A 21,256-nucleotide genomic window follows, 5' to 3' on the forward strand; every position below is an offset into this window, starting at 1 on the left:
AGTATAAATGTGGCGCAGACTTTAGTGGATGTAAACAGAACATCCAAACCACAAGAACGCACATCACATGAGGAGGTCCATCAGGTGCACAGTGTGGATGCTGACTTCAGCCTCTACAGTCAAAGGTGGAGTTCTAGTGTTAGGTCCTGTGAGATCGGAGGGACAAAATCAACAGACCTGTGCACTTAAATGCACTCACATTGCCATAGTGCTTTTTTAGCCACACCAACATTGTCGCTTATCGCCCCCATGCCCAGCAGATATGGCATCCTACAACTTTTTTGTCATGGGCACTTTTTACACAGTGGAAGGAGTCCAAAACTGATTACAGATGCAGAGTTGGAAGTGATCAAAACAAGACTTCCAGGGAGAAATCTAAAAATAGAAGCCATGCTGAGATAAGCCTTAATTTAATCAAACGTGTTTTTGACTTTCATGGGCAAGTCAGTGAAGTTCAATACATCCTCTCCTTGTACAATTTTCTAGACACCAGCAATTACGGAGTCAGTATCTAGAATTTATGATGTTAAAAAATGCAGAGTTTTAAAATAGTTTTTTTTATTTTATTTTATTTTAACAAATACCTGATTACGTTAAGTGTGGCTGATATTTAACTTCTGGGATATAAAATATTATATTGTATTGTATCCTTTTATCTTGTGTAAAATTGCCATGTACCTATGTATAGAGATAAATCCTAAAAAAAATGTCATACTTGCTGATGGCATGTGGAGGAAAACTAGGAATACCTTCAGAAACCAGTGGACCTTGATAGCACTGAAGGATACAAACTATGATATCAGTTTAACAGTATGAAGATAAAGGCGTTATTTCCTGTGTAATTAACAACGTCAAGGTTTCGTAGTACAGCCGGGAAGGGGAGTATAATATTTAAATCTGTGCTGTTGTTCTACTAAGCTGCGGTGAAGGTCAGGCTTCCCACCGAGGGCTAGGAAATGAGCTTCCAGTGTGTGTGTGTGTGTGTGTGTGTTTGTGTGAACAAACCTGTCTGGGGAAAATGTGCATCGGTTTGCCCTCTTGGTGGCAGCTGAAGCTCATTTCATAGCTGTGATGTAGTTGAGCTTTGCATGAAGAAGGCCTATATCTGTGTTGTGAACATATCTATCTATCTATCTATCTATCTATCTATCTATCTATCTATCTATCTATCTATCTATCTATCTATCTATCTATCTATCTATCTATCTATCTATCTATCTATCTATCTATCTATATATATATATATATATATATATATATATATATATATATATATATATACATATATACATACACATACATTTATATATGTATGTGTATATATGTATGTATGTATATGTATGTATATGTATATGTATATATATGTATATGTATATGTATGTGTGTATATATATATATATAATTAAAAAACTAAAAAAAACTCCCTATTAAATAATAAGTGAGGTAACACTTGGACTGCACACACAAGTAAAAGGAAACACATAGAAACACGGGAAAAGGAGTTATTGCGATCAGGTGATTAAGTTTAAAAATGTTTTAAGCTAGTTACTGTGAATATCAAGGGATTTAAATTTCTGTGGTTGTGCAAATATTGATCCACATGCGGTGCAGAAAATGTCACAAACTTGCTTCTCCAAATGGCTCCTTTTAAATCGTTAGAGGCTCACAGTAAGTTACTAAATCAGAAACCGATACACAATGCAGATGCTTTCTGTTGATCTCACACTCATTTATATTGTATGGTGGCCCCAAACGGACTGCAACTTCAGAAAACACTTGCAAAAAGAAAAATGCTGCAAAAAGAAAAACGCTGCAAAAGCACACACAACACAACGGAAATGTTTCTGGGGAGACAATAACCGGACGGACCACTTGCAAGTGTTTTCTGAAGTTGCAGTCCATTTGGCCTCTCAGGGCCACCGTAATATTGTCTTCTTTTATTCTTTTTTTTTTTTGGGGGGGGGGTGCCACATTTTTCATGGTTGTGTTTTGTACTCTGTGTTTTAAATAGAGCTGCAGTTTTTATAATTCTTATACACCGTTTACCATTTTCAGGGGCTCAAATGTAACTGGATATTTCATTTACTCACTCATCGCGGCCGATTTCTTTCTTTATGATAAGCATTTGAAAGAAAATCTGTTTCAAGTAAATCATAGTTCTCCAACTTTAAAAGAAAAATCAAAATATCCAGAAAGACATGGAAAACATATATATGAGAACCATGCAAAAATTGCAACATTAAGTTTCATGCTTCTGTAAAAAGGAAAAACAGTAGTGAGCTCAGCAACAGAAACGGCCTAGAGGTCTACAGAAGACGACAGTGGTGGATGATCTTATATCCAGCCAAGTGAGGAAAGCTCAACAGGAAGTAAACATGCCATTATCCCAGTCTATCATAAGCAGAAATAGAGAAAATACAAATGGTTCGCCACAGGGGGAAAAGCATCTGTGAGCCTAAAGGAAAGAAAGATGACATATTGCTAAAAACATAAGAATCAATAAGAGCAGTTCTCTAACTGCATTATTTAGACAGATAAAACTAAAACCTGTAACACAAGAACAGGAAGAAAAAAGTATGGAGAAGGTTTACAACGGCTCATAATCCAAAGCATACTACCACATACCTTATAAAAGTGTGTCAGTGTGATGCATGAGCATTCATTCATCACGCATTTATAAGTCCTTAGAAGGGCAATACAACACTGCTGCTTGTTTGGCTCAGTGGGTGAGCAGGTGACTATACACAACAGTGCAGCAGTTTAAGAAGTCTGACTCACGGTCCTTTGCTGGGTGTCTTCACCTTCTTTCTCTGTCTATATTGTCTTGTCACATAAGTTGTGGATTTATTGGATTTACGCTTGCTTTTCAATTTCAAGTGATTTTTGCATTTGTGGTGTTCTAATCATGTTGCTAACGGTTAAGTTACAGACCGCCCTCTGGTGGATAAACCATTCATTACATGGTTGTTTTGCATCCCTTCTTTACTGTTTTCATTTTCATTTTCATTTATTGGCCATTATAAATCCGAATACCAGTATATCACCAACTAAATAATCTCGACCAATCGACAAGGCTCTAATGAAATCATACAAGATAAACTTTGCTGTCCGTAGTGTTATATTCTGTTCAGAGTCATCTTAATGCAGCAAAGTGTTTGGATCAGTGTGGCCGCTGGATAGTGACCAGAATATACAGTAAAAGCTTTTTTGGGAGCTTTTTGAAAAAAAAAAACTAGTACTTTCAATGACCAGGTCCGTCACCGGATCTCACTGAGCAGCATTTCAGTAGCTGAAGACAAAACTGAAAGCAGAAAGGTTCATGAGTAAACAGCTGGAAACAGCTGCAGCAAAGGGTTTGGGAAAGCAACAAAGAGGGAAATCAAACGACTGACAAAGTATGAAAAATAACAGTTGTGTTGTCTTTTGCCTGTGCCTTTATGTGTTTATCTGCTTTACAAAATAGTTTGAAATGTATTGCTTCAATTAACTTGTTGTCTAACCTCCTTGTTAAAAAGATAATTAATGTTTTCTTGTATGTTGTGTGACACTTAAATAATTATTGACTTGTAGACAATTAACTGGCCACTCAGAGCTCCTGCTGATGCTCTGGGATCTGGATTCGATTTAATTTTGTGGTAGTGCTCTGTTTACACACAGAGCAATCTTTCAGTTAAAGAAATTCAAATGATTCCCGGGAGGAATTAACTGTGCGATGACTTTTTCGACAAGAGCATCTGTAGAGGCGGTGGCGTTTTTAGTTTTTAGTGTCCGTTTCTCTAATTATTGTGCTGACAGGTCACAGAAGTGTGACATCTGCTAGTAGCGAGTGCATTAAATGCGTTCGTAGGGAACAATACTGAGACAACAATGTGAGTTCTGCTTTGAAGATGGAATGAAATTATTCATTGTCAGAATCAGTCAATATTTAGCTGTGCTTGAAGTCTCAAGCACCTTTCATGTCCATCTAGAAAAGAAAAACCTTTGACATGGCTCCAAAAATCTGCCCGTGGTGATCCATCATTCTGTCCTTAGCATTCAGTAATTTTTAAGTGCACCTTGGCCTTTCCATCAGAGCTACTTGGCTGTTGAATACTGATGCTGTTTCTTTCCTCCTGAGATGAAAGCAGTGAAGGTAAGCCCTGAAATATAAACACCGTGCCCCTCGCTACATTAGGGCAGAGAAAAAAAATCATATTTTTGCATACTAATCCCAGATGAGAAACCAGGTCTCAGCTTTGGTTGTTGTCACTCTGTGATCCTCCTGCCAGTGTGTATATATTTGTGTGCATATTATGGTGGAATAAATTACAATAAAAGTAAAAAGTGCAAATATTGATGGACTTTAATACGATTAGTCAGAAGCTCACATTTCATTCTGCTTGAACTGAAACTGAAGAGTCGACTAAAGGATGTGTTTTTCTGGTGTTTTTAATGTGGAAAAGCATGTGCTGATAACTTGCACGAAGATAAATATCTATCTAATACTGTGCAATAGCCATGATTGGCCTTTTGTTATATTACTCCCTTATTCCTAAATGGAATAACTTCATTTTCACACAAATGACAAAGTGAAAAACATTTGCTTGAAATTCTTGCAAATTTTCTTTTAAAAAATGTACATTGTAAGTATCCACAACTTCTGCCATGACACTCTAAATTGTAATTTAGGAAATGCATTTTGTGTTTACTTGTGTTATCTTTGCCTGATATTTAAATTTGTTTGATGATCTGAAACATTAAAGTGTGACAAACATACAAAACAACAGGAAATCGGGAAGTGGGCAAACACTTTTTCACATCACTGTACTCTCTGGATGCACTATAGCAGCTGTCACAGGAGCAGCTGTTGCATGACAGCAACACAGATTTTAACGTTCTTCTTTTTTCTTTTTTTTAAACTTCATTCATTGTGGTTTATTTCAGGCTTTTGAAGATCACAGAATGCTATCACACTCAGAAAACTAAAATCATAAAATATGTATTCAGAGTTAAAAGATAACCTTCCTGCTTTTCTCCGCTGTTTTGTAGAGCTCTGAAGTTCTGCGGCCCAGGAGGACCCCCCCATGTGAAGCTTGTTATCGAATGGGAGCCAAGCACCAAAGAATGGTAAGGACTGAACACATTTTAATGCTTTAAAAATGTGCAGAACTCAAAATTTTATAGTGTTGGCTGTTGTCATCTTGGGTGACATGGTAAACACAATTCTGCCACTGAATTAGACCAATCCACTTTGTGTGTGGTCCAGTTTATTTGGCAGCATCCAGGAGGAAGTAGTGAAAGATGCAGAGAGCGTGAGGAACCAGCAGCAGCAGCACCTTCAGCAGCATAGCTGTACCTTGGATGAGTGCTTTAAGCTGTACACCAAAGAAGAACAGGTAAGTAAGAGGAATACAATAAGCTTTTGTTCTTACACGGTTATAACACAACATTTGCATTGGAGGTTTCATCTCCCTGAATTTCATGAAACAAGTGTAATTTAATCTCCAGATTTTACACTCCAAGTCAAAAAGGCCACATAAGTATTTAGAAAAAATAAAAGGTCCACTGTAGCACCTTTTACTTGCTTACATGCTTACTGATTTATTGATTTCAACACCCATATGCACAGTCTGATGTCAGAAATCAACAGATGTCTATAAAATTATCAAACAGAGACAATGGTCTGTTGCATTTGCCAATTCAACTAGAATACATGTCACGTATCCTCCTTAGTTTTCTTTCTTTCTTTCTGTCTTAACCTGTCCTTTTTGGCATTTTGCTACAATTGGCAAATGGAAAATCAGCATTGCACATAATAATAAATTATTGAATTATTAATGTACAATGCTAGTTTTTAATGCATTAATTTGTACTGAAATCATGTCTAATATTTAAGATTTAAAAAACTGATATAGATAATTAATACCTGGAGCTGACTTTCTGTGCTTAGCTTTTGTACTTGTCTTTTATTGTACTTGCTGTAATATTTCAGTCGGGTGGTGTCTGTTCTCTGGAAAAAAAATAAAGGCAGCTGGACTTTAGGTTTGTGAATATGTTTCACCTCTCATCCAGGAGGTTTCTTCAATTCTGGCGTGTGTGTGTATGTGTGCAAATTACCCAGATTAGTCAGGACATCACGCACAAACTGACTCTGTAATCTCTCATCAGGTCATATTCACACATATGCTCAGTATGGTGCTACTCATGTCTCACAGACTCGCACACAAACTTGGCATATTTTAATCTTAATTGTACCGCTCAACAGCCACTGAGAGGGAAAGCTCTTCCACATTACCTTCCTGTTTTGCTTGCGCATGGGCATGACACCAGGTCAAGGACTAATATTTCTGACATCCAGATAGTTTTCTAGACGAATCCTTTCTGCTGTCTGAAAAAATACCTAATGTTTTTTCAGACCTAATGAAAGGTAATGTTGTACTATTATTACTTATGCTTGGCTGGTCGTATTCACATGCTATAGTACTATTTTAATTTCATAGCAGTGATAAACATGTGTAGGGCAGACTATTCAATTCAAAGCAGTTTTATTTATACTGCACCAAATCACAACAACAGATAGTCCTGCTCTGATTGGCTATCACCAATGGAAGCAGGGCAGAGATGTGATGCTGCTCCTCAGAAGCCTAGATGATAGTGATGGGTCGTTCGCGAACGAAATGGCTCTTAGAGCCGACTCTTTGAAGTGAACGACGCGAGCCGGCTCCTTATTGGGAGCCATGAGGGGTTTTTTTGTTTTGTTTTGTTTTTTCTTTCTCTCACCCTCTCTCTCGCCCTTTTTTCCGCTAAACTCCGCATGCGCAGCATGTACTTTGCGCTGGGCAGAGGGGGGAGGGGCGTTAGTTACACTCGCAGTAGCACAGGAACAGAGCCAGAGAGAAAAAGAGCGAGGGACAACAACGTCACATTAGAAAGGTATAGTAGATTCAGAAATCATGCAGGCCCATATGACAGAGAATGTGCATCTTCTTTTTGTTTTAATATTTTAAAATATATTTAATTGTGTTGTGGTTTTCAGTGTTTTGTGTTGTTTCACGTTAAATTTGTTTAAAAGGAAAAAGCTGAAAATTTAAATAGTTAAAAGTTTAAAATGTAAATAGTTGTTTGTTGTATTATACGATTTATTTATTACATTTTATGTGGAGTGAATAAATAAAGTATATTTATGGTGGCCCTTAGAGACAAAGCACGTACAAAGTCCAAAACGCGTAAAAACTCCAAAACGCGTAAAAACTCAGACGCACGTACAAACTCAGACAACTCAAAAGACAACAGAAGTGCTCCAGGATGCTAGGGCGCAGTGTTGAGCTTTTGTTACCTAGTGGCTACACAAGCCAGGAAGTATCAACAACCGGATTTGGTGTGTGGTAGTAACATTTTTTAAATTATTTGAATAAATATGAGTGCTTGTCCATAAATGCACAAACAATACACACATGCTTTCAATTGTGTAATTTAAGTGATCTGGGTAGCTCTGTTTTGGAAGTTCAGTTAATGCTAGAAATGTGTTTTGGAGTTTGTATGTGCTTTAGAGTTTGTACGTGCTTTGTCTCTAGGGGCCATACGTGAACATATATAAATAAAACCACTTTTTTTTACATTAGTAATTCCTTTTCTGCATAATTTTATATTATTGTTAATAATAAATTAATTAAAGCAACAAAACAACCTGAAGAGCCGGTTCGGAGCCGAAAGAGCCGGCTCTTTTTAGTGAGCCGAGCCGAAAGAGCCGGATCTCTAAAAAGAGCCCGAAATCCCATCACTACTAGATGACAGACCCAGATGGATGTGGGGATAACAAAAGTGCAAGCAAGGAGCACTGAGATGACATTAAAGGTGCAAGTTCTAGTGAGCGAGTGTATGTAATGGGAATGACTGAGATGAAGAGCTGCTGAGTGGGGATCAAATGATAGAGAAAAGACAGGAAGGAGTGAGGGCATCAGCTTGTCAGATGCAAAATGACAGGGTCTGAAGTGAGAGGTGAGTTGGTGCTGATAGAAGGATAATGGAATGAAAAAGCCAGAGTAGTCAAGTGACAGCCACAGTTTGTGTGCCGTAAAAGCAAAAAGTGCCATCAGTTCAGCAGTAAGACTGCATATCAGTGCTGTACCACAGGGTAACTCGTTTTACACAGTCCATTTACAGTTCTTGGGGAAATTAAAGCATATTTATATGACTCAAGCAAAAACAATATCTAACATACGATGCTGTGAAAACGTCTTTCTTCCCTTGCTGGTTTCTTAGAATTTTGAATATTTGTCACAATGACATGTTTTTAAAATTTTAACATTACATAAAGATAATGTGGGTAAATGCAAAGTGCAGTTTTTAACCCTCTCAGGCTCAAATTAAACTTTTTCTTGCTAATGCACAGTCCTGCAGTGGTACTTCTGAGTAAAAAAAAACTCATAAAATATGTATGTGGGGTAATCAGGTTGTTAGTTTTTAACTGTTGCAAATCGGCACCGCCTGCCTTGAGAGGGTTAAATGATGGAATAAAGATATCTAGTGTAAACCTACCTGGTCCTATGTGAAAAAGCAATCCCCCCGTTAAGTCAATCATGCCACACCTGTTAAATCAAGATATCATCTGAATAGAACATGCCCAACAAAGTGAAGTAGGCTCCTCCCACTATCTAAATAAACATTTGTTGTGGGTGACTTAATGGACCATCAGTTCTGCTCTCTGCTAGAAAGTCCTGAAGGGGAATGTCTGGCCATCAGTTCATACCCTGAAGCTCCAAAACACAGACGCTATTCCACCTCTTATTGGCTTAAAATGTTTTTTGGAGTTTTTTTGTCCTAGTGATAGTCAGACTCAAATCACATTGAAATGCTTTGGCTGTTCATGCTCAAAACCCCCCAAATGTGGCTAAATTAAAACAATTCTAGAAAGAAAAATTGTGATGTGAAAGACTGATTGCCAGTTATTGGAGTTGCTTAATTGCAGTTCTTGCTCCCAAGGATGGAACAATCAGTTATTAGGTTCAGGGGGTAATCCTGTTTTCACACAGGACCAGGTTTATTCCTTAGTATTAACACCAAATACTGCATTTCATTTTTATTAATGGCCTCAGAAACACTCATACTGTAGAAATCACATTATCATCACCAGATGATTTCTCCTACACTTTATCAAGTATTGTCTCGTTGGCTGTTGATTATAGGACTCAACTCTATATACCTTAAAAATTTACAGGTTTCAAGGTAAGACAAGGCCAATAAAACCCAGATTAAAGGCCAAAGGTCACTATGTAAAATCTCAAAGAGTGAACAAAAACAGTCTATCTGGGAAAGGATGTTATAGATTGTTCGTAAATAATAATAAATGACACCCGTGCAGCTGTGTAAAGCCCAAGATTAGGTGATGAATACAATGTAAATGCATCTGGCTGGTCTCAAATGACAAAAGAGTTAGAGAAAAGAAACAGGCAACCAAAACAGTGTGCACTACTGAGAAACAGAGCTGTCACAAGCATACGCATTTCAAAGAGAAGCTGTTCAAAAATATGAAGCTAACCCTGCAAGAGTATTTAGAGTCTGTGAGAAGCTGTACAGAAACAGAATCAAGTCAGTTTAGGAGCTGGAGGTAATGACAAAATGTCTAACGCCTGCTGTAGATATTTTGTGTATTTTTTTTAAACCCTAATAAGGATTGTCTTATGGATCTTTTTAAAATAAATGTAAAAAGAAAAATGATGGTTCCCATTTAGAATCGTTGTTACTGTGGAAAATTCTAACATTCTATGTGAAAGTGAGAGCTGAGCCGTGTTTGTATTCAGTGCTCTTTTTTTCGTTCTTTTTTCCCCCATCTGGTCGCCAGCAAGATTAAGACTAAAATCTTTGGTTGCTGATCTTATTCACTTGTTATAAACCTATGACATGCTTTGGCTTTTGAGGATGAATTCTCTTAAGTCCTTTGTGGTTTCTTTGTAATTGTTCCATTATAAATGTTATTAATCACACAAAGAACTAGAGAGAGAAACCAATTATGTCATCAGCCAGTCTTTCACACCGCCTAAAGTACCTGGGTACATGTTGCTTGGTCCCTGTGTGAGTTTTCTGTGGTTGCTTTTGTCCAAACTCATAAGACATGCACGTAAGGTCAACGTGGGTGGATGTGAGTCAGTGTTTACTCCAAATCGTCAGCTGAGACTGTCTACTATTCCCCCAGCCACTCCCAAAGTATAGCTAATTTAAAGATACTTCATTATATTAGCAGTTATTGACCTTAAATGTGTACTTTCTAGTAGTTTATAGTTACTTTACATTGCATATATTTAGGCATATTATACAGTTTATTTTTGTTTAGTTAACATTTTACAAAAAAAGAAACAAAAAGAAAAGAAAAATGTTGTGTTTTCTGACAATACCTACTAATGTTTGTACAAGCACCAGTGAAATGCCAGAGTTTTTTTCTTTTCCAGTGGTTCTGGAGAGAGGAGCTCTTTTATTTTTTTAGGGTGCTGATGTTGGCTGGGATGAAATGGTATCTTAAAGGCTAAAGTCACGGAACAAATGTCTCATTGCGCATTAAACATTGCTCCCTGATTGACTACAGATTTTAGATTTTTTTAGTTATCTAAATAAATCATGTGGCCTTTGGTGTATTCAAACACCGTGTTTATTCTACTCGAGCTATTTTGCATAATATTGCCTCTTTAAGTGAGATAAAAAGGCTTTCAAGCTATCAGTGACAGGCAATATGTTGGGCTGGAAAAAGAAGTTTGTCATATAATAGTTAAAAATGTCATTAGTGAAGTAAAACTACTCTTTTGGAAGGAAAACAAAACAGGCAAAGGTTTAGGCAAGCCTTCAGCAATTTTGTTGAAGTAAATATGTGAGCAAAAACCTGTTCAGTGAGCCTCTTTCAAATGCTAATGTTGCTTTTTATTTCACAAACTTAAAAAAATAAAATTAAACATTAATGGAGGCTTGTAGACTCTACTGTATATGAAGCTAATTAAATCTTTCTGTTCCTTGGAGTTCATTTCAAGGTCTGGGACACTTTTAAGCTGGCTGGCACACACAGCGTGCAGAAGAGGAACCGTGAAAGCTCTCCGACAGAGCAGCTTGGGTTTCTTGAATTACTTCATGGTGGACTATGGGTTATGGTTTGGATGTTTGTCCTGTTAAAGAACTTTTATATTAGTTTCTTTAACAAACTGAATGACATTTGCTAATATGTAGTGGAGTCCACTCTTTTTGTGTTTTTCCAAACAGAGCTTTGGTGATTGTGGTCAAAGAACACATGTTTAACTCCTGCTTAGCTTTTTTCTGATTTTTGTTTCCTTATTTTCTTGAGAACTGTGTACATGGCTGTGAGGTTGTAAAGTTTTCTTCTCATGAGCTTTGCCTGTATATTAGCATGGACAAAACAATAATGCAACACCAAACCCGTGTCAGCCAAACTACTCTGCAGCTCTTTTGCTATATGTATCAGATCGTGTGTTGCCTTTCTGTCCAACCGACATGCAGTTTTTGCCTGAAAGATATTTTAATGTCCCACATTTTCCTTTAACTGCCATTTTAATAACATTTCTGACAGTGGAAATTGCAAATCTGAAGAACTTTGAAGTGTTTTTACATCATTTCAAACTTCTAAAGCATAACTTACCTTAATTTTAGATCCTCAACCAGTTGCTCTCTTTGATTGAATAGAATTTCATAGCTGCTGTGAAAGTGGGGCAGTGACTACTGACAACTCTTGACAGTTTAAAAGGTTTATTTTACAACAAAAAGCTTATTTAATTTAATGTTCACCATCTATTTTGTTTAAGAATCTGAAGTCTTGTCATTGGAAAGTGGACAAAACAAGTGAAAGAATCAAAGTGGCTACCATGGGAAAATAAATGCCGTAGATGGGTAAATATACTGTGCATTTTAAAAAAACACTAGTATATCTGAGCAACTGGAACTTTTTATGGCACTCTATATTATTGGATTACTGTATTTCAATATTATATATAAAAAAAAACTACAAAATATATTTTAAACTAGCATGTGCTTTAAAATAGTGTCTGCTAATTAAATTCTGTGTACTTACATAAAGTAAAAGCATCAAACGTTGAATTCATTTCCTTAAAGGTACAGTTTGTTAACAGTGTTTAGATATTTTAGACATTCTAAAAAAAATCAGTAATAAATGCATGTTTGGGACCGAACAGTAGAGTTAGTAACAGCAAGCGAACATAGAGGAGCATTTACAGGTTAGAAGACAGATTCTCTTAGGAACTAGTAGAGCCCAGAAACAGATCTATAAGAGGGCGAATACTGGAGTTTTTCTCCACCTTACTAGTCATGTGAGTTTGTTTGTATGAAAAAGAGAAAAATATAGACCTCAGGACAAAGGATGTTACATCATGTTACAGTTATTCCCCTTTTTCTTCCTGAGATGGAAATTGGGAAAAAAATAAAATGAAATAAACAACAAAACAAAAAACATCGGTGTGGATAAGATGAGTCTTAGAAGATGGAACATGCAGGCAAAGTCTGCTGAGTGTAGAGCTGTGCAGGTAGAGAGCACTAATGTTGGAGGAATGGTGTGATGAGCAGGCACGTGAGTGCTGCAGAAGAATTACTGAACAACAGAAACGTTGTTGGGCAGTGAGGTGATGAGACGGCTGGTCCAAAACTAACAGTTGTGCAAGCTGAACATCCAAGATATGACGAATAAACTTCAGTTCAGCATAGCACAATGCCTCAGCGTACCCAGCACACTGGCATGCATGAGCTGATAAGCCCCAGGTGTGCACGGTGACTGGAGTGGAGCTCGGAGAGTGGGAGATGACAGTGCAGCATCTACAATTCACAAAATTTAACAAACCAGAAGAGACAAGGACACAAACCAAATGAAGATGAGAACACAAAACAAAGCAAAAAGAGGAAAAATTGAATAAAATGATTTGCTTTTTTTAGATGGCGAATATAACTCTAGTGTTTAAATATAAAGAAGCATATATTCAATTCAATTTTATTTATACAGCCCCAAATCACGACAACACTCACCTTAAGGCACTTTAGATTGTACGGTAGATCCTACAATAACACATACAGAGAAAAAACCCAACAATCATAGGACCCCCTATGAGCAAGTGCTTTGGCAACAGTGGGAAGGAAAAACTCCCTTTTAACAGGAAGAAACTTCCGGCAGAACCAGGCTCAGGGAGGGGCGGGGCTATCTGCTATCTGGGGTGAGAGAAGGAAATCAGGATAAAAGACATGCTGTGGAAGAGAGCCAGAGATTAATAACAAGTATGATTCAGTGCAGAGAGGTCTATTAACACATAGTGAGTGAGAACGGTGACTGGAAGAATGCTCTTTCTGGACTTTAGCTCAGCATTCAATCATATCATCCCGGAGATCCTGGTCTAGAAACTGTCTCACCTGGGACTCTCCACCCCCATCTGCCTCTGGATCAAGGACTTCCTGACAAATAGACCACAGTCTGTCAGACTCGGCCCCCACCTGTCCAGCACCATCACACTCAGCACCGGGTCTCCACAAGGATGTGTTTTGAGTCCCCTCCTGTTTACGCTCTACACATCCAACTGCTCCCCTACCCATCTCTCAAACACCATCATAAAGTTCGTGGATGACACCACAGTGGTTGGACTCATCTCAAGGGGTGATGAGTCGGACTACAGAGATGAGGTCAACAGACTGACTGAGTGGTGTTCAGTTAACAACCTCCAACTGAACACCACGAAAACTAAAGAACTTATCTTGGACTTCAGGAAGGGCAGAGCAGACCCGGCCCCACTTTACATTCACGGGAACTGTGTGGAAAGGGTACACTCCATGAGGTTTCTGGGCGTGCAGATCTCTGATGACCTCTCCTGGACTGCAAATACCATGGCGGTGGTAAAAAAGGCCCAGCAGCGTCTCCACTTTCTGAGAGTGCTCAGGAGGAACAACCTGGAGGAGAGGCTGCTGGTGACATTTTACAGAGCCACCATAGAGAGCATTCTAACGTACGGCATAACAACATGGTATGCAGGGTACTCAGCTGCGGACAGGAAAGTACTGCAGAGGGTCATCAACACAGCCCAGAAGATCACTGGCTGCTCTCTGCCCAGCCTGGAGGTCACTGCAAACTCTCGGTACCTCAGCAGAGCTGGCAATATCATCAAGGACTACTCTCACCCCAGCAACCAACTGTTTGAACTATTACCATCAGGCCGACGGTACAGGTCACATAAAACCAGGACAAACAGATTCAGGGATGGCTTCTTTCCCAGAGCGATCACCGTAGTAAATAAGCACAAATACAATTGAACCTGCTTAGCTATACCATACCGTCACTGCCATTATATTATGCTGCTATTCATACTGTCATTATATTAATGCTGCTATCCTGTATATATCGTACTTACTATTGTTTGAGTACTTGCGATTGTTTTATTGTACTTTTTATATTTTACATTTATATTTATTATTGAATCTTGCACCAAGGGAGTGGCACTCCAATTTCGTTGTACTCTGTACAATGACAATAAAGGCTATTCTATTCTATTCTATTATTTAAGACCTTGTATGTGAGGAAAAGGACTTTGAATTCAATTCTGGATTTAACAGGAAGCCAATGAAGGGAGGCCAATATGGGACAAATATGCTCTCTCTTTCTAGTCCCTTCAGTACTCTTGCTGCAGCATTTTGGATTAACTGAAGGCATATAGAAGGATAACCTTACTAAGCACAGTGATTGCAAATAGTTTCTCTGAAAACAAAATCTGTGCTAGCAGCATCTGTAAGACTATAACAACAAGCTGGCAGCTGGTAAATAATTTTTGTGCAGTTCACTTATCAACATGTTATAGCTTACGTCTATTCCCACATAATATAATGATGCAGGAAAAACTGTTACAGCTGTGTCCAAAAGTCCACTCATACAAACAGGAATTAGGGAGTTTTTCTTTATATGTATTTTACCTAAGTCAGGGTAAATGGAGAAACATTTTGCTAACCTTCAGCACAGCTTTTTGAAACAATGTGTTATGAACTAAGCAGTACATGTAAAGTCTAAATAAAAAGATTTTTTTTAAAAATACCTTAAGTCTGCATTCTTTCTAATAGCCAGCAGGTGGCGCCTCCTCTGGTTGTGTCAAAGCTTCAGGTTGAATATAAGACCACAGAGAAATGGCCCACAGCGTGTCCTTTCTCTGTGACCTCAGAAAACACTTTCCTGATTAGTTTATGGGCTCAGCCATTAGTTTCCGGTCATCCTGAATGCAACATGAAATGCTTTGTAACTGCAGACGGGAGTCTCATTGATCTAAAACACTGAACGAACCCAAAATGGTAGACTTCTCCATAAACAGAGTTGGTACTATATTCCCAAAATGCAAGCAATTCTGTTGCTCAAACTTGTCTATTGTAGGTTTTATTCATTTTTAAATTATTGAACATTATTCATTTAAATTACACTACACTCCTTCTCTGTCCTTGTTTGTTAACTTGGACACAAATAAAAGATCAGAAAAATCCTGAACTTAATGAGGATGAGTGATAAATGAAATGAAAATCACAAATGTTAAGGAGCAGTAAACCTTGTCACATCTTGTAGTCAGGCAAAAATGCCTGCCTGGCCTAACAGGTCTGCAGAGCATTTCTTGAAAAGTGAAAGTGTTTTCTGAATTTAAGAAAATCAAGCTATTCGGGGCTTTTTTTGTTTGTTTTTCTTTTTACTTTATACTGCTGCTTGTTTTAGATTAACAAAGGTTTAGCAGCAAAGGCTCTTCTTAGAAACGGACAATTTGGGTTTTGTCCTGTGACATTATAACAATTTATATTGTAATCTTGCAGCCTTGGTCACTGAGCACCAAAGACAAAACCTTTTATCCTTTTTGTTTTTGCTCTTTAAGTCTGACTCCTCAAAGTTTATGACAAGTTGGCAGCTTGAAAATAATTTTTGGCAGTCCTGCAGTCAGGCCGTTGTTATATAGATGTCTTGTCATTGCTTGTGTTTATGGGGCAACACACATTATAATGGTGCTTTGTACCCAAGAACAAAATGTCAGTATAATCTCAGTACTAACAATAGTAAACAGCACATCATCTATACAAACTCTAAAGAAACACAGAAGAGATTTTTCCCACCACAGCAGCAAGATGTGCATGATGAAATCTCCTTAATGGTTTAGTTTATTATCCTCTAATATAATTATCTCATTCTGAACCCAAACCTTGGCCCTAAAGCCAAATTCCAACCCTCTGAAGCTCTCAGAAAAAAAGCACAAAGTCATAGTCAAAACTTATCCACTTTCTCAAAATCCTTCCTCCCAAGATCTAAAACCAAAACCAGTCTTTACAAAGGTAGTCGTACATGTGCACACACATTGACACACACAGTAGCATAGCAATCGTACTGCATGTGCCTCAGTGGACACTGGTATTCAAGAGTAATTTCTCTCTTTGAGAGCTCACAGAATAAGTAGTTGTAACAAGTTAGATACACTGTGTGTCCCGACGCTACAGGCAGACACACTTGTTTCCATGGCTAATTACTTGTTTGTATAGCGCTCGTTTCTTGTGCACCTCGACTCTCCCCGTTGTGTTCATCACATCTTTTCATAAGCCTGCAATTGTTCCTCTCACTCCAAACTCCTCTCCCTCTGGTTCAGGAGTGCTACTACATGAATAGGGGAGAGCGATTGGACTACATGTAACAGCCTCAGCTAGCACTGAACCCGAACCACCTCCCCCTTCTCTTCTCCCTCTGCCGAGCCACAAACCACACCCCTAACTCCAACAGTAGCTTTATTTGTTTATTTATTTGTAAGAGACCCTGCACAAAAGCCAGCCAGAGAATTGACACATTGTACCAGATTTGATTAGCGTTTGCAGTTTCTTGGCAGGTAATATTTATCTGGTCACTTATTGCTATAGCAAGTGTAACCCACAATCAGACTTGCAGCTCAAAGGGCAACAGTGTGTGAAAGGGAAACATAGTTTTTCTTTATGGAAGAGAATCTAAACATGTTGTACTGCACTTTTGTGAGAGAGGCTCTGCTTTTTTGAAAACAAAACACAAAGTCTCAGTGGGCAGCGCTGACTTATTGTCTGCCTTTCAAAACCCGCCTGTAACCATAGCAACTGTAAATGTTAGGTTTCTAGCCATGAGACAGTTGTAGTAGGATTAACTGACAGCGTGTGTGCACAGGACATTTTTTAGCCTAAGGGCATTATTTATATAATAATTTTTGTGAAGTTGTCCATTTTTCCTCTGAGTACTATGACGAGCTGATGCAGCTAAAGGCATTTTTCCTGTCCAAGCAATCTTTGAGATGTCAGTCACAAACAAGTGAACCTTTTACCATTCTTTAGATTTGCCAGTCTGCAGCACAGACCTCTAAACCATAAAGCAAGAAGAGAAAAATCCCAAGATGATGCATTTTAATATGTTGAGCTAATGAAAGTGTATTTAAGGTGACCATGGCTTAGGCAGTAGAATAGATTTATCGGTAATTGGAGGGGTGGTGTACTTTTTTTTTATCAATGGGTCCTTTAGTCTGCATGTCAAACGCACCTCAAAATTGCTCATCATTTATCATCTGCGTGTGTGTTTGGGGGGTATTTTGTAGCATCATATGAAGAGCTTTGTGAATGAGTAGAGCACTTTTAGTGGTCAATAAGATGAGTAATGTGCCATACAAAATCCAGTCATTTTATCCTCTATACAGTGACTTCAAAGCACCTTAAGGTGCTTCTGTGAAGATGAAAAACCAAAGACGAGGAAAGCGAGAAAATTGTTCCACCCTTAAGTGGAACAAGGACAAGACTTTAATTCAAAAAGCTTTCATGCAATCAGGCATCATTATGACAAAACTAAACGTGTGAAAAAATTAATCAGGCAAGCTTTTATTTTTGATCTGGGAAAGGCAAATGAAAAATAGATTAATATCACCTGCTTTATTTATGTAACTATGCACCTAATTGATGTAAATATTGATTCCAGCTTGCACCAGATGATGCCTGGAAGTGCCCCCACTGTAAGCAGCTTCAACAGGGTATGGTGAAGATGAGCCTGTGGACTCTGCCAGACATACTGATCCTCCATCTCAAGCGCTTCCGTCAGGTAGGCCAGCTTCAAAGTGGTCTCAAGTGAAGACTTTCATCTTGATCATTACATTACTACTACAGTCATCAAAATAATTTATTTAAAAGATGTCTATGGTAGTAACAAACACCTGAGGAACTATTATCTGACTCTACACAGACAATTTGACAATTTATAGAGGAGCCAGATACAGTATTCAAGAAATATGAATACACGCCTTTGAAATGACTAAAATTAACGTGATTTCAAATAGCATCAACTTACAATAATAACTTTAAGATTATTTTGTAAAATGAACTGAAATAATTATTCAAACGTTTACTGTGTTTAGTCTCATTTAAAACACATTATACAGACTACATTTAACACAACAGTGCAAAAAAACTGAAGCTAAACACAACAACAAGTCTGTTGAATGCTGCAGGAAAAGAGTATACGTGCAATTTCCAATTAACAACTAGTTATATGAACAGTCTTTTAAATAAACTGCAGTTGTCTAAAGGATTTGCTTTAACAAGAAAGCAGTTTGTGAGAACTCATCAGGATAAGAAAAGATCATTTTTATGGCTCAGTTAAGCCAAATTTCTTTCCTGAAATACTAAATGAAAAGATGAGTTTGAGTGTAAAGAAATGTAGCCTTTAATGATTTCAAAAGCACTGCAGGAAACAAGAAAGGGAAGCCAGATGAATACTGTGAAAAGGGCCATTTGTGAACAGTCATTGAAAAAGACAACCTCTCTGTCAAAGAGCAGCTCAGTATAAAAATGAGTAAAAATGAAATTGTTTCTCTGTGGATGATGGGTATGTGAAAACATGTTTGTGATAAAATACTTGCCATAACAACTACAAATTACGAATTAATAAACTCATTATTGACGGGAACTGGAAAACTGGAAAAGCTCATCCACGCCTTTGTGACCTCAAGGCTGGATTACTGCAACTCACTTTATTTTGGTCTTCATTCTGCCCTCCTTCATAGACTGCAGACAGTCCAAAATGCTGCGGCATACATTCTGACCAGAACTGGGAAGTTTGCCTGTATCACTCCTGTTCTAGCTGACCTGCATTGGCTACCCATAAAATACCGCATCCAATTTAAAATACTGCTGCTCACGTTTAAAATTACCAACAACACAGCACCGAGCTACCTTAAGGAACTCCTTAAATCGTATGTTCCTGCCAGAGCATTAAGATCATCTACTCAGTTACTCTTGGTGCAGCCTAGATCTCGGCTGAAGTCTAGAGGTGCCCGGGCGTTTGCCCTGGCTGCACCAGAGTTGTGGAATAACCTTCCGATTGTGATCCGGGCGTCCGATTCCATCCAATCTTTTAAATCACGGTTAAAAACCTATTTGTTTAATCTCGCCTTTCCTCCTTGTTAATGCTTGCACTTGACTTTTAGACTTACTCTATTTTTCCTTATACAGATTTTTATGGCTTGTGCTTTTATTATGTTTTTATTTTGATATGCATTTCATATTACCCCTGTGTATTAGTGGCATTGACCTGTGAGTATATTTGATACTTTGCTAAGGCCTTATAATACTCGTGTTACTTCTCTGTCTCTTATCTTAAGCACTTCGGTATACCACTGGTTTTTAAATGTGCTCTATAAATAAAGTTTGTTGTTGTTGTTATTGTGCTTACAGTTTCTCTTGATGGCCCAGTGTTGGATTGGATATTAGAGAGAATAAAACTGGCCTTTTATGGACTGATTTTTGCAAGAGTATAAAAGTCCCAGAAAATCCTTTGTGCCTGACCATCTTCAGGGGACATTATGTTGTTGTTGTTGTTGTTGTTAAGCCACTTAACAGTGACCTGTGTGTCATTCAAGCATGAAAAGGCACTTAACTCAAGGCATAAACCATTTTTGTGTCTACACATAGCAGACAATTTAGCAAAGAACCAATTTTATAATAATAATAATAATAATAATGGATTGGATTTATATAGCGCTTTTCAAGGCACCCAAAGCGCTTTACAATGCCACTATTCATTCACACACTGGTGGAGGCAGCTACAGTTGTAGCTACAGCTGCCCTGGGGCAGACTGATAGAAGCGAGGCTGCCATTTCGCGCCATCGGCCCCTCTGGCCAACACCAGTAGGCGGTAGGGTAAAGTGTCTTGCCCAAGGACACAACGACCAGGACAGAAAGCCCGGGGATCGAACCAGCGACCTTCCGGTTACAGATACGCTTCCCAACTCCCTGAGCCACGGTTATATCATATCTTTAAGCACTTTGTTACTACCAGCCTGCCACAAACAACCACAATTTGTTTCTTTTGCTTTAATTTAATCTATGAAAAATGCAAAAGATAACAAAGTTTGACAGGGTGTTTTTGCACCAAAGTCATTCCTAAAGAGCTGTTAGCTGAAAACTTAAAGAATATCTCATCATGATCTGCAGGAAACTGGACAAGCGGAAGGAAAAAAAAAGACAAAAGTGGCCTAAAAGACAAAAGTGGCCTTAGTGCCCCCCCCCAAAAAAGCTATCAGTAAGTCATGAAAGTCAAGTCCTTAAAAAAAAAAGGATGGATGCAGTGATGCATCTAACCCTTCTGTTGATCCAGCTAATGTTCGTCGAAGCATAATCAAAAATGGTCTCAGTCAAAGAGGAAAGGGAAACAGGGAGAAATGGGCTGAGGTATGGATTGAAAATCAGTGGCAACGGGTCTTTTATGCTTGAATGATTTATAGGTCAGTGCTAAGTGGCTTAAAACACAAACCAAAAGGCAAGGACTGGAATGAAAATGAGAGAAAAAGCAGTCAATACCCAAATAGAAACTGAAAGATCCCCAACAGCCTGAAAAAACTATACACAGTAAGTTTCTTTCCATCCCCCTTTCCTCTTTAGTGAGATAGGCAAGCGCCATGTCACAATCATTGAAGCATGCCTCGTAGCCTGCTTCTTTAAAACCAACACCCCACCTTTCTCTGGCCTTCATGCATTATTCCAAACACGTATTATCATTATCGGTCTAAATCCCCCACACCCCATTACCTTGCCACCGTGAAGTTCTTTAATATCCTGGGAGATCCCAGTCTGGAAAGTTAAAAAGGATTCAAACCTATGCATTCTCTTCCTCAACTAAACTTTGTTTAGAGCCATGGCAACAACAAAAAAGATAAAAAGTGGTGTTTTTATGAATTCTGACTGTTTACTGAAAGGAAGAACATGAAAGAAGGCAAGTGAAAACAA

General features: G+C 38.2%; 1 protein-coding gene across 1 annotated transcript in view; it reads left to right on the forward strand.

The window, feature by feature from the left end:
- usp43a (ubiquitin specific peptidase 43a) overlaps positions 1-21,256 on the forward strand; it is a 125,485-nt gene that overhangs the window by 83,373 nt on the left and 20,856 nt on the right. Inside the window, exons 10-12 of the mRNA XM_080879599.1 lie at positions 5,029-5,106; positions 5,246-5,375; positions 17,954-18,073. Of these exons, the coding sequence (XP_080735725.1) occupies positions 5,029-5,106; positions 5,246-5,375; positions 17,954-18,073 (328 nt within the window). The remainder of the gene's footprint in view (positions 1-5,028; positions 5,107-5,245; positions 5,376-17,953; positions 18,074-21,256) is intronic.

Source organism: Rhamphochromis sp. 'chilingali' (genome assembly GCF_963969265.1).
Source record: "Rhamphochromis sp. 'chilingali' genome assembly, chromosome: 4".
In the NCBI taxonomy this organism is placed as follows: domain Eukaryota; kingdom Metazoa; phylum Chordata; class Actinopteri; order Cichliformes; family Cichlidae; genus Rhamphochromis; species Rhamphochromis sp. 'chilingali'.